The sequence below is a fragment of the Natator depressus genome, chromosome 13 (genome assembly GCF_965152275.1).
Source record: "Natator depressus isolate rNatDep1 chromosome 13, rNatDep2.hap1, whole genome shotgun sequence".
Classification (NCBI taxonomy): Eukaryota; Metazoa; Chordata; order Testudines; family Cheloniidae; genus Natator; species Natator depressus.
This window is the reverse complement of record NC_134246.1, coordinates 7,077,690-7,091,574: the sequence shown is the minus strand read 5'-3', so window position 1 is coordinate 7,091,574 and position 13,885 is coordinate 7,077,690. Positions and strand designations below refer to the sequence as shown.

At 44.7% G+C, this 13,885-nt stretch overlaps 1 protein-coding gene across 1 annotated transcript in view; it reads left to right on the top strand.

Moving 5' to 3' along the window:
* Nucleotides 1-6,064, top strand: part of SLC17A9 (solute carrier family 17 member 9) — a 29,791-nt gene extending 23,727 nt beyond the window's left edge. Inside the window, exons 8-13 of the mRNA XM_074969631.1 lie at nt 622-709; nt 1,290-1,324; nt 3,271-3,386; nt 4,553-4,608; nt 5,752-5,781; nt 5,901-6,064. Of these exons, the coding sequence (XP_074825732.1) occupies nt 622-709; nt 1,290-1,324; nt 3,271-3,386; nt 4,553-4,608; nt 5,752-5,781; nt 5,901-6,064 (489 nt within the window). The remainder of the gene's footprint in view (nt 1-621; nt 710-1,289; nt 1,325-3,270; nt 3,387-4,552; nt 4,609-5,751; nt 5,782-5,900) is intronic.
* The last annotated feature ends 7,821 nt before the right edge of the window (nt 6,065-13,885 follow it).

Genomic DNA, 13,885 nt, shown 5'->3' with positions numbered 1-13,885 from the left:
ATACACTTTCTCAGTTGAAAAGACAAAGCAAGATTTTCCTCTTTACCAGTCTTGAAAACTCAACCCTGGCATCAGAAAACCCAGCTGTGTTCCCTCAGCTGCATAGCAATGCTAGTTAGTAATATAGCGTCTGAAGTCTGAATGTAGCCTGCAGTTTTGCTGGTGACCCATGAGGCTGGATAGAATACACAGTTTGCATATTGGCTCTGTGCTGCAGAATCTTGTTTGCCAGTAAACTCTGCTACTTTTAATCCTTCCTTATGGCTGTAGAGAGAAATTTCTGCCTCTCTGTCATGGGTGTAAAGCCAGTCAGACCTTATGGTCATTAACAATTCACTTATTTATATAGCAGCATGTGTGCACATACATTACAGACCTCAGGCCCCATCCTGGAGTGCACCAGAACTCTATAGAGCATTGGGCAGAGTGTTGTGAGAAAGTGGCTTAAAGCTCCTATGTTAGGTGAGCAAAAGCACCAGAAAAGGGTAAACTCTAATCTCCCATGCTCCCCATTCCCCCCGCAGTATAAAACCCATTAGCTGCAAACAAACTCTGGTCCACTAGCAGGATGTGAACCTTGCTTCTCTTCACTTTTTCTGTGAGGATTTTTCTCCCTTTCAGGGCTGGGTGTTTAACGTAGTGCCGTGGCTGGTTGCAATCCCAACAAGTTTGTTTAGCGGATTCCTGTCTGATCACCTGATCAATCAGGGTAAGAGATCCTTGGGTTGTTCATCAGCTCTGTCTTTTCATAAGGCAAAGAAAAGACTGGATGGGAGGAGATGGGTTTGATGAGAGAAAGGGGAAGCTGAGCTTCTGGCCTGCAACTTGGATAATTACTGTCCTCTACACAGCCTCTATGTATTTGTAACGCCCTTTGGCTTTATCTACACTGGCACTTCATCAGCAAAACTTTTGTCATTTTGTCAACAAAAGTTTTACCGACAAAAAGCCCTGGTGTGAACAGCGCTTTGTCGGCAGGAGTGCTCTCTTGCCGACAAATATGCTGCCGCTCGTGAGGGAGGGAAGCTCTCGCCTGTCGACAAACAGCAGCTACACTGCGCACATTTTAGCCTTGTAGTGTAGCCATACCCTTTGTCTTGTATGGGAGTTGTAAGCACCTGGCTGAGAACAGAATCTGACCCTGTGTGTTAAGTTTACCTTATACTCACTCTCCTGGCATGAGCCCAAAGCTATGGGTGTTGAACTCATCTAATCTGAAACATTAGTCCCAGCTTCACTGAGAGGGGTCTAGTTTAAATCCCTCCAATCGTCTTCCTTTTCCCTTTCAGGCTATAAAACGATCACCGTTCGTAAGTTCATGCAGGTAAGAAAACGAAAGCCTGTGAGTGAAACATCAGTTATCTATTAGCACCGATTTTGCATGTCAGTCTAACAGTGGAAATCAGATTCGAGCTCTTGGGAAACTGGACTCATGAACTTGGTTACAAAAAAAGAGCTTTTATAGATGTGCAGATAGCTGGTAACCAGCATCCATGGGAAGGGAAATAGAGAGAAAGGCCATGACCTTTTCACTGGGCTTTGACAAACCATTACATTTTAACAGTTTGCCTGGGAGTGGCAATTTTGTGACCAATATGGAGGGTTTTTGTCAGGCCTGCAGAGCAAGCGTGTTCTTTCACACCGAATGACTCTTCAGATTTTAGATTAAGGGAAACAGCAAAAGAATGAACAAGAATAAAATCCCTGTGCTCGAGCAGTGCATCCCTTCTGTAAAACAGCGGTTCACAAACTTTTTACTAAGGCGGCCCCCCAACTGCATTTGGTCTCTTATGGGGAGCCCCCGTCATACAGAGATGTACAGAAACGACTATTTTTTAAACCTTGGGCATATACAACAGCAATTGTGAGTTTGTTCTCAGCCTTCTGCTCTCATTCCCCTTCTCAGACCCTGCTCTCCCCTCACCAGCCTGGCCAAAACCCCTGCTCAGCTCCCCCCAGCCCCTTGCTCTCACGCTCCCAGCCCTGCCCGCTGCTGCACCCAGTCAGCCCTTCTCTCCCTACAGCCAGGCCACAGTAGCTACCAGGCTCCTGACTGTCCGCTCGCTGGCTCCGGCTGCTTCCTCTGCACTGGATCCCGCTCCCCATGCTGCTGCCTGCTTCCCCGGCCAGGCAGAAAAGAGCATGAAACGGGGGCAGTGACTGGCAACCCACCTAGACCCTTCCCACGACCCACTAGTGCACTGGTAGTCAATAGGCAGACTGTGGGCCAAATCCGGACCGCTTTTGAACGGACCTTGATATCTTTTCATCTACTTATTATCATTATTGTTGGGGTTTTTTTATTATTATTTTCACTGGAGGCTGGATCTTGACTATACCATTGACCAGAAATTTGGACTGTGACAAAAAATAATTGACTACCCCTACAGTAGTGGGTCAGGACCGAAGTTCCCTCTAAGATGTGCGGCCGCACATCTGCCTATTAAGCCCTGTACAGGGGCTCAGGGCTGCGACGGGGAGAGATGCCCCTCCCCACCGGCCCCAGCACAGACCTGCCCCAGACTTGCTGCGGCCATGGGGAGGAGCCCCTACCTCGGCCTGCCCCAGCACCACCGGAGCTGCCGGGGCTGGGGAGAGGCGCCTCTCCCCCGACCCTGAGCTGCTGTGGTGAGAGAGGGCTGGGGGGAGTCCTCTCTCCCCACCGCACCCTTGGGGAAGCCTGCACCCCAAACCCCTCATCCCTGGCCTCACCCCAGAGCCGAACCCTCCCCCCCCGCACCCCAATGCTCTGCCTCAGCCCTGAGCCGCCTCCCAAACCCCAAACCTCTCATCCCCGGCCCTACCCCAGAGCCTGCACCCCAGCCCTGAGCCCCCCTCCCACACTCTGAACCCCTCGGTCCCACCCCCACCACACACATTTTGTTATGTGCACCGATATGGAGGTGATGTGTCATACATCACCTCCATATCGGTGCACATAACAAAATTCATTCCGCACATGGACGTCAAAAATGAGAGGGAACACTGGTCAGGACCCATCACTCAGGAAACACTGCTCTGTAACATGCTCCATGGCCTCTGCCTCGCGAAAGGGCACTTGTCTGGGCAGATAGGCTGTCGCCTTCGGAATGTGCAGGTGCCATAGAGAGGAAAGCAAGTCGTAAGAACCACCCAGCTCTGTGTTCAGAACCGTAGTGAGCCTTTCGGATTTCAAAAAGGGACAGCCCGTCTCCGATAGGAGCTACTTTTTTCACTGCAACTCACTGTGAATCCGCTGTGGACACATCTTTAATTTTCTTTTTCCTTCAGGTCATCGGCTCAGGCGTATCAAGCATCTTCGCCTTGTGCATGGGTCAGGCATCCAGTTTTTGCAAAGCTATAGTATTTGCATCTGTCTCAATTGGACTTCAGACCTTTAACCACAGGTAATAATCATCATAGGACTAACGCGTAGCTCTGACAGACTACTTTTCATCTGTGGTTCTCAAAGCCCTTTACGCAGGAGGCCGCTGTCATTATCCCCACGGGGGAAACCAAGGCACAAAGCGATTAAGTGATTTTCCCAATGTCACAGCCAAGAATAGAACCCAGGTCTTCGGAGGCTCAGCCTAGTGCCCCGTTCAATAGGCCACGCTGCTTTTATAGAGGAAGTTTATGCCAAACACCTGGCAGACAAATTGAATCAGTGTTTTATTTGTTACATGTGAAGAGATCTATTGGCCATCTAATCTAAGATCAAAGGCTTGAGGATTTATGCAGGCTTTACTGAGCTATGACTGTACATAAAGATGAAGTGTCCAGAACACGAGCACTGTAAGTGTCAGTAACTCAAGACAGCCAGCTAAATCCTTGTAAATACCCACTGCTGGGAAATATTAAATATATGACGCAATTCAAATTCAAGGATTTCTCTCACCACTTTCCCACTACCTCAGCTTAGTTCTGAAACAGCCCAGCATAGGGCCAGACTGGGGGTCATGGATGAATACGCTGCTTACCAGATGGGGCAGCCAGGTTGCTGCAGATCAGGTCTGAGCTGCATTATGAGGTTTGCATGGGTGTAGCTTCCACAGCACTTTCCTCCATATGCCAGCCTCTAGCAAAGTCAATGGCAAATTCACCCCATGGTTTTTAAACTGTTATTTACTTCAGTCTACTTAGAACTGGGAATTTCCCCCCAACTTTAGCACAACTGTTTGTTTGGTTTTCTTTCTGCCTCTAGCTTTGAGTTATCATAGAAGCAAAGAAAGGCAGAAGAAGAACCAATGGCTAGAAGTTAGAGCCAGACAAATTCAAATAAGAAATAAGGCACTTTTTTTTTTTTTTTAACAGCAGGGGCTGTTAACCTTTGGAACTAACGACCAAGCTCTTTGCTTCTTTTGTTCTGAAGCCTTTCCATTCAGTTATTTTCCCATCTTGGTCCAATTTCAACCATATTTAGGTTCTCAGTTCCCTCCTTCTCCCCACTGGGTTGGTTCAGGCTGGTTCCCTTCATTGAGGAACAGCGTGCTTATCTCGTGTAAATTCTGAAAAACAGTCAAAACCTGTTTAAAAATAAAAAGCCTTTACTTTCTCTTCTTTTTGTGAATAGTGGCATTTCAGTCAACGTACAGGATCTGGCTCCTTCGTGTGCTGGCTTGTTGTTTGGTAAGGTGGCGTTTTTAATGATTTTTATTTGCACAGAAAATATACCCCTATATGGGGGATAATTCCGAGGAAACTACATGTAAACACACGTAACTGAGGGCAGAACGTGGCTCAATCCAGGTAGCCTTTTGACTTTATTAGGGTTGCAGAAATATAACAGAAGGGGTAGAGATTGTTAATATCCACGACCCAGCTCTGCATGTCGGAGAGAAATTAACAAAGGACTAGATTGCGCCCTACCAAATTCATGGTCCTGTTTGGTCAATTTCACGGTCATAGGATTTTAAAAATCGTAAATTTCATGATTCCAGCATTTAAATCTGAAATTTCACGGTGGTGTAATTGTAGGGGTTGTAGGGGTCCTGACCCAAAAAATGAGTTGGGGGAAGGGGGGTCACAAGGTTATTGTAGCGGGGGTTGCGCTACTGCTGTGGTCACTTCTGCCCTGCTGCTGGCGGCGGCGCTGCCTTCAGAGCTGGGCGGCTGGAGAGCGGCGGCGGCTGGCCGGGAGCCCAGCTCTGAAGGCAGCGCCGCCGCCAGCAGCAGCTCAGAAGTCAGGATGGCGGGGTCTGGTCGTGCCACCCTGACTTCTGCCGCTGCTCTTTGGCTGCCCAGCTCTGAATTGCAGCACTGCTGCCAGCAGCCGTGCAGAAGTCAGGGTAGCAAGGGCGGCAATACTGCGACCCCCCCAAAAATAATTTTGTGACCCCCCCCCGCAACTCCCTTTTGGGTCAGGACCCCCAATTTGAGAAACGCTGGTCTCCCCTGTGAAATCTGTGTAGTGTAGGGTACAAGCACACAAAAGACCAGATTTCACAGTCTGTGACACATTTTTCATGGCCGTGAATGTGGTAGGGCCCTACTTATGAAACTGAGTGGCTTTATGGGTGCATAGGGAGCGTGCAAGGAGTCCTCTCCCCACACAGCAGCCAGACTCACGTGCAGTCTCTGCATCCCCCTGGGAGAGCAAGACATCCTGAAAGCAATGGGGAGGAGGTGGATCCTGCCCTCCACACACTGGACAGCTGAGCTATTACGGAAAGTATATGCTAAATGTGTGCTCACGGATTCCTAGCAAGTATCTTATGGTTAGAAGCATTGTGCGCAAATTGATGTGATGCAGTGTTTTCCTTCTCTTTACAGGTGTTGGAAATACAGGTGGAGCCCTATTAGGTAAGGAATTTTCCTGGAATTATCCCTCATTTGGGGGATCCTCTGGCTGAGCTGACATTACAGGGCAAGGACCTGGCCTATTTCTATTTGATTCATTTCTGCTCTCTCTCTGTACACAGGTGTCATTTGTGTGTATTTAGCTGGACATCTGATTGAAACCACTGGTTCCTGGGTTTCTGTTTTCAACCTTGTGGCTACAGTTAATGCCCTGGGGCTCTGTACGTTCCTGATCTTTGGAGAGGCCCAAAGGATGGACACAGACTCTGCGTACATAGATCTATAGTCGCTGTAAAGATGGGTTCAGCAAATGAAATCTGCTGAAAGGTTCATGACTGTCATGTCTATTGATAGCTGTTGTGCAAATGGTTGTTTGCAGAAGAGAATATTATTATTTTGTAGAATTTAAATAGAAAAAAATCTATTGAGAGAATATTATGGGCCGGAACTAAACCCAGAGGAGGGAGGAAATCCAGAGTTAAAACTTAGCTCAGGGGATGGCTGATGGGTTATGGAGCCTTTCAGCTCTAGGTCACAAGTTTGAATTTGAATTCACTAGTGCCTGAACAAAGCAGCTCCTGGCCTATGTGAAATCAGTTGGTAGCTCTAGTCCAGTTCCTAGTGCAGGAAATGCCATTCCAGTTGACACTAAGTGGTACCTTAGCTGGGAGTCTCAGCAGAGATGCCAAGGACTGAACGGCTCATTGAGAGTGAAGTCCACTTTTATCCTGAGAGATGCTCCCTCCAGGACAGAGACGAGGCATCTGAGCAGTGCGGGAATCATGCATTGCAGGTGTCCATGTTCTACCTGTTCTGTGGCTGAGAAGATCACGCCTATCTCCAGGGCTGTCAATCAGTTCCTTTCATCAACACTAAATGAACTTAATAATACCAAGGACTGTCCTTAACTCACCCTTGTGTGCCTCAGTATTGCCATATATATAACAGGTACAATCAGGGTGTACAAAGGAATGGGTTCAGAGTTGTTTTGCCATATGCTGTGAATGTATATGAAGGGTGGCTCACATTCTGGACTATGGATCCATAATATCAAGTGCTTTCTGCTTCACTCAGTCTGTTCCCAGTGTGCACTGAAAGGAATGCAGGAGACATTCCAAAGAGCCCGAAAAGTGCATGTTATGTATTTACATTAATTGTAGGGCTTGTTTCTGTGTTATGGATCCATACTGCTCAATGCTCACCAAAGGGGTTACCATGCCGCTGCAGTACATGCTTTTGAGCCTGATTGTGTTAAGTTATTTATAATTTTTTACTTTAAATACCAAAAAGCCTTCGTCCACTTTATGCTCGAAAGAGATGATTCTGCAAGCTGTCGCGTGTGGACCTCTTGCTGCAATCAATGAGAATTCTGTGAAAGGAAGGATTTAACAGCCTGCAATTTTATTTTGTTAGGGCTTATTTTAAATGCGGAGGTTCATGTAAAATCATAACATGTCTTCTCCCCGCTCCCATGCTTAGAGCTTTTGCAAAACCTATTTGGTTCTGTTTAGCATCTGTGTTTTAAAAAATTGTACTTGTGGAGTGAATGAGCAAGGGACAAAATTTCAAAGGGGCCGCAACCCAGCATCTTGGTTTTAAGTTTCAGTTCTGTTTTCCAGTCCGTGGCAAGGACTGTCGCTCGCGAATTGGCCTTTTTAGCACTCGCAATGCTGCCTCACGACACCTAGCAACTGATCTGCTTTGACACTTATGCCATCATCTGTTGAGGCAGACGGTTGCCACGGCATATGAATCAGTTTCGAGCATGGCTCAGGGCATTTCAGGGCCAGGACCTAAACTGGTGTAAATTATTGTCGCTACATAGTGAAGACATAGCAATTTACACCTGCTGCCAAACCTGCACTCACCAAAACGTTGTGGATGTGAAATTTACAGGCTCAGATTTAATGCCCAGATTCTTTGAAAATTTGTCCCCCCCGGCCCCCCTTTTTGTGTGTGTGTGTGTGTGTGTGCACTAAATTTCAGCTCAGAACATATTTACAAGCAAGTCATAAACTTCTGAGTGCACAGGTTCATAATGAAAATATTGACGGACCTTTTAACTGCGCGGGTGCTAATGAGCTCTACTAATATGCGCTGAACTTTAATGCATACTGAGATATTAATAGATCATGGTGATCCTGTCCAATGGCTTGACAACAGTTTACAGCGTGCGTGTGGTCTGGGACCAGAGAGAGGAGCCGAACCCTCCTCCTTGTGTGCTTTTTCTCCGGTAGTAGCCAGCGGTGGACTTGCGGTTACATCTCACTGCCCCGCATCCTGACACCAGATGACACTGCTGGTAGGTGTTTTAAAACTGTCAGGAAACTGCAAGCATAGTTGCTATAAACAGGACTTGCAGGAGAGAATGCAAGGCTATGTCTTTGGCTTCACATTTCCCTCCATCAGCCGCACACCATATTGGTGAAAATGATGCAGGAAACTGCAGAGCATACCAATTGTTGGACCCGTCCGTGATGACAGATCTGGTCACCCTGAGTCCTGCAGCATTCAAGAGGAATCCAGACGATGGTGCTGTTCAGAGTTTTAACCAGGAGATCTTCACATTTTTGGTTTTATTTTAAGTCAATTAGGAATTACACTGGTCAGAATCCAGAGCTGAAACTGGCCCTTGGTGGACCGTGAGTCTATATTTAAGTAAAAAGTGGTGTCAGGGATTATCTACTTAAAGCAGTGGTTCTCAGCCTGTGGCCCGTGGGCCACTTGCGGCCCAATCAGCACACAGCTGCACCTATGTGACATCCTCAGGGCCATACAGGTCGTATTGGATGCGGCCCACAATGGTAAATAGGTTGAGACCACTGACTTAGAGAGAGGGAGTGGTGGAACTGGGAAGATGTGAGAAGGTTTATAAGAAAATTGGGGGTGCCTACATACAAATTTGCACACAAATTAGTTAAACTGGTGCAAACTCCTGTGTTTTCTCCACTCATTTCAGTGTAAGAGTGGCTTATTTCACTTTAGGTTAAACCTGCTCCCAAGCTATTTAAATTAATTGAAACAAGACTGGTTTAAACGGAAACACACAGCCTTTTGCACTGGTTTCAATCAGTTTAAAATCACATATTCATACCAGTGCAAACCTGCATGTTGATAAACCCTTTCAAACTGCAGGAAATTCTTAAGCCGAGATCTTAAAAAAGAAAACAGAAAGGGCTTGTCTTCACTGCCATCAGCAGGGTGACCAGATAGCAAGTGTGAAGAATTGGAATGGGGTGTGGGGTAATAGGTGCCTATGTAAGAAAAATCCCTGAATGTTGGGACTGTTCCTATAAAATCGGGACATCTGGTCACCCTAGCCGTTAGCTTGAGTTGTATGTCTAACCTGACTCCCGTCCACACACAAAAATCTCTAGCTCAAGTTAAGCAGTGCTTTTAAGCTGGAGCTAGCTGGTCCGTCAAGCTAGTGGGATGAAGTCAGTGCTGCTGATGCTTGAGTTGTTAATGCAGGGGAAGGCAGCAACCCAACTCACAACAACTCAGCTGCTAACCCACTTGCTCTGTAAAGCTTGAGTGTGGTTTTGCAGTGTAGTTGCTCACACTGGGGGTATATCTGCACTGCAATTGGAGGTGTGACAGCAGCACATGTAGACATACCTGAGCTTGCCTTGATGGCGCTAGATCAAAGTTAGCTCAAGTCACAATAGCAGTGAAGCTACCTGAGGTGTGTCTCCATGCGCTGCAGTCACTCAGTCCGATTGCAGTGTGGACGTACTGTAGGCTAGCTCTACTGGAATAACTCAATCTGACTGTTGCAGTGAAATTGAGCCCAGAAAAACCAAAGCAGCACTGCTGGCCGCGCCTACTTTTGTAATCCCTTGGGCAGCTAACATTTTGGTACATGGTCTTGGTTGTCTGTCTCTGTCAGTCTAGCACGTGCTGGTATCTTATATATGTGAAGTGTGTTTGATGCTTTTTTCCATGTGTTTTATGCATTTTGATAAGGTATTGAGACCATTGTACAGGGCTATATGTTTTTTAAGAGCAATCTTGCCTAACCTTGCTTGCGTGACAACGGTTGTTGCAGTAAGAAAGACCTGCCAAAAATAAAGGAAACCAATCAGATGAACAAAGCCTTGTTTTAATTTAAATAGATAGGTGCAACATGATAAGGCTAATAAGGGAGAGCCAGATCACTCAATGTGATTAAGTATTAAAGTAGCAATTTATTCAGCTGACTCATCCACTTTAATTTACATTCTCAAGACCAGATTTTCAAAGGTAAAGAGGCAGATAGGTCCTTTGAAAATCCCACTAGGTGCCTTAACTCCCATTGAAATCAAAAGTGGAATCAATCCAGTTTCCCCAACTGGTATAAGCTATACCAGTATAAGGACAGTTGTACCAATATAACTGTGTTTGCAGCTCGGGCTTTGACCATCATAGCTATATCAGTAAAAATCACACCTCTAACTGACACAGCTATGCTAGTAAAACTTTTAAGAGTAGAGCAGGCCTTTATAGTGGACTTGGGCAAGGACTTCTCATTGAAGGCACTCCACCCCCACAAAAATCAAAATGTTAACGAAGGAGATTAAGAATGGATACAAAACTCTCATCTCTGTTTCTAAGTATTAACTTCCATTAAAAAAAGCCCAACCACAACAGCTATGTAATAATACAATAAAGTGTGTGGTCATTTTGGGGGTGGGGAATGGAAATAATTTAAATTTGACAATCTGAATTGCTCCATTATCAACAAAGAGACAATAATTCTCAATATCCACCTTTGGACTGGATGTGCAGATTTAAAATGAAACAATCCTGCATCTTTCAGTTTTACTTAAAATAGACATCAACCTCTTCAGGGAAAAAAAAAAACTTCAGTTAAAGAAAAGTAAATGCCTGCAGTCTTTAAATATTTTTAGAGACTGTCACTGTTAAGACATTTGACTGCATATGCAAATCAGGTACTTGCATGCACAAATGGCCAGTTGTGCAGGCAATCATGGTAATTGCATATACAAAGTAGGCACACACATTTCTGTGCAAGCAGTTATACATCTGAGCTTTTGCAAATCAGGCTCTTATAGCTGAGGGGGGAAAACAAAGGGGCTCCTCAACAAAGCACAAACTTAACACGGAAACAGACTCAAGCTATTTACAAGATAATTGAATTCTTCACAAAGTAACATTCTGTCCCCTGTAGTTCATGAAAGCTTATGCTCAAATAAATTTGTTAGTCTCTAAGGTGCCACAAGTCCTCCTTTTCTTTTTGTCCCCTGTATGTTAATCATTGTCCTCTAGGACTTCATAGGATTTTTCTTCCTTGAAGAAAGCTGTCATTGTTAGCCTGCATAGATTGATAGTTTCCCTTTAATCTGGTATTCAATTATCCAAATAATTATTATTGACATTTATAATCTGAATTTCCCTTAGTTACAATTGTCCATCTTTTACTGCATATCTAAGACTCTTGGGACAATATATTCCTTGTATATTAATCCTTCATTATTCATATTTTGAGTTATTGCAGTAAGTGGGCACTAATTACATTTATTTTTAAGTGTAAAGTTACTGTGTTAATCACTGACCGAGTAGGAGATTAGAGTCTTTCTGGTGTATTTTACCCATAGACAGGTCGCCTTCAGCTGGGAGCATGCTGTAAAGAACGCTCTCTTGTCCTACCTAATAGCTTCATACAGATTCCAACAGAGAGAGCTGTTAGATTTGGGATGGGGATGTGTCCATGCACATCAAGCTTGTTGACTTGGTTCTGAACGGCTGGCACTAATGGTACAATTAAGAGTTAAGTTGTTTCCTCGGTTCTGACTGTCCAAGACACTGGCAGGAATGCTTCTTGCTGAAGTTTCTGACCTCTGTTATTCATATAAACAGAGGCACATTCACTTGGCCTTATGTATGATCATTTGCTTTTTCTTTTCATATGCACGTTCAGCAATTATACAATGATATGATATAAGAAAGAAGTGTAGACATAAATTTCAATGGCGATGGAAATAGCCTTCAAAGGTATTCGAAACCTAAATAATTGAGGATCACAGAATCCATTGGCTGCTCTTTTTTTCTTTTTATTCCCCCTACCTGTAGCTGGAGTGCAGCGTGAAACTTTGTGTCTTTAGGCAATGTGCTGAAGAAGTGGTTTGAAAAACCTGAATTCCTTTGCAACATCACCAGGCGTGGGAGCCCAAGCTAGGGTCTTTTGTTACCATGCCTACAATGATGTGAAATCCCATCAGTTAAGCTATTTTGAGCTATAAAAGCTCTAAATGTCCTGGGACTTACCTAAGAGACTGCCTCTCTCCTGGTGACATAGCTGCCACCACATTAAGCCTCATCCAGATCAGAGAGAGGGCTGACCTCTGTCAGAGCCCCCGACCTTTGCAAGTACCTTCCTCCGCAGGGCTGTAACAGCCTGAGCTTGTCAGCATTCCAGTCCAGCTTTTTGCTTTTGCCATGGGGATAAGGGTGTGAGGTTGGGCTGGGCAGTGGGGTTGGGACTCTGGAGATTGTGTGCCTGGGTGCATTAATTGCAGTTATATTTATGTTGTTGGAGTTGAACTGACTCTGAGGGAACTGATGAAAATTGTCCAGGGCATATTCAATGCATGGCACAGGCCCACAGAGCATTGGACGGATGCTCTTTTCTTACAGTTTATATAAATTTAAATAACCAAAAACATTTAAATATATAGTAAGCAAAACATAAGGGAAAATGCCCGCCCTAGCAGGAGGTGGGGCATGACTATCAAAAAGCACTTTTCTATCCCCTAGTTCCTGTGATATTGAACATGTATTTCCTTCTTTCATCAAAAAAAAAAGTGGAAGTGCTCCATAGCCCACTGGAACCAATGGACCCACTGACTTCAAGGGGCTTTGGGGCAGGCTCTGCAAAGGGCAGCTAACACCCAGCACTATACCAAGCAAACTACCACCATTCATTGCAGCTCCTGCGTGTCAAGCAATTTTCCATTTCAAACCTGCCTTCAATAATGAAGATGTCTATAAAGGTCTTTCAGTTTGACGGCTTTGTCATTAAAACCTGGGATGGGGTGGGAAGCAGCCAAGGGCCTCAAAATTCTTTCTGGCAGCTTGAATTTCATCTTCTTATTTCTCTGTGCTTGTTTGTTGGCTTACATTCATCTTGCCCCTCTTGAATTTTTTTGTTTTTAATCATTTGTCCTCAGTGAAGGCTGCTGTCTCCGGGTGCTAGCCAAGGAAAACCAAGATCATCACTTTGATTAGAGGCCATATGCCTGGCTGTTTATCCCAGTGAATATTTTCCCCTCTACCAAAAGGAAAATTAATCCCTATCCCTGTAGTGGCTGACGACAATGTACAGACATGGGTCCTGATCCTAAAATGTAATCCATTCAGGCAGTGCATGGAAATCACTCTCTATCTGTAGTCTGTTTCCCCGCACACCCTTCTTCTGTCTTATCTGTTTAGATGGTTAGCTCTTCAGGGCAGAGACTGTGTCTTACTATATGTGTGTACAGCTCCCAGGACAATGGGGCCTTGATCTTGGCTGTTAGCTGCAGGAGATATCATAACAATAGTATATATTAATGCAACATGCAAATAAAAATACAACATGCAAATAATAAAACTAATATTTAAGAAATAGACCTCAGTGAGCTTCCACATGGACACAGCTCTCCGACCACTCAGATCACATTGCAGGATTGGTTACACGGTCATTTTTATTCCAAAAATGAATGGAAAATTTTACCTTTAGTCCTTAGAACGAACCTTAAAATATTGTCTTTTTGTATATGGAGTTTCCTTTCCTAAGTGCCTCTGTGACTTAGATACCTAAATTCCATTAAAACCCAATGGGATTTAAGCACCTAAATCATTACTTAAGTACTTTAAAAAATTTTACTCAACTCTCCATATTGTTGTGAAGGACTACAAAAAAAGTAATGATCTATGTTTGATTGTGCAAGTGAATGCTGGAAAAGCTTTAACTAATCATTGGAATCCCTTCCCAAACCTCCGTCTCCCATTTTGCATAATGGCCACCAAGGCAATTTACTGACAAGCCCCATTAGACATTCAGCTCAAAACTTCGCGTAATCTCCAATGCTTTTTCATTAACTATTCTCTAATAAATTGTTTTTAA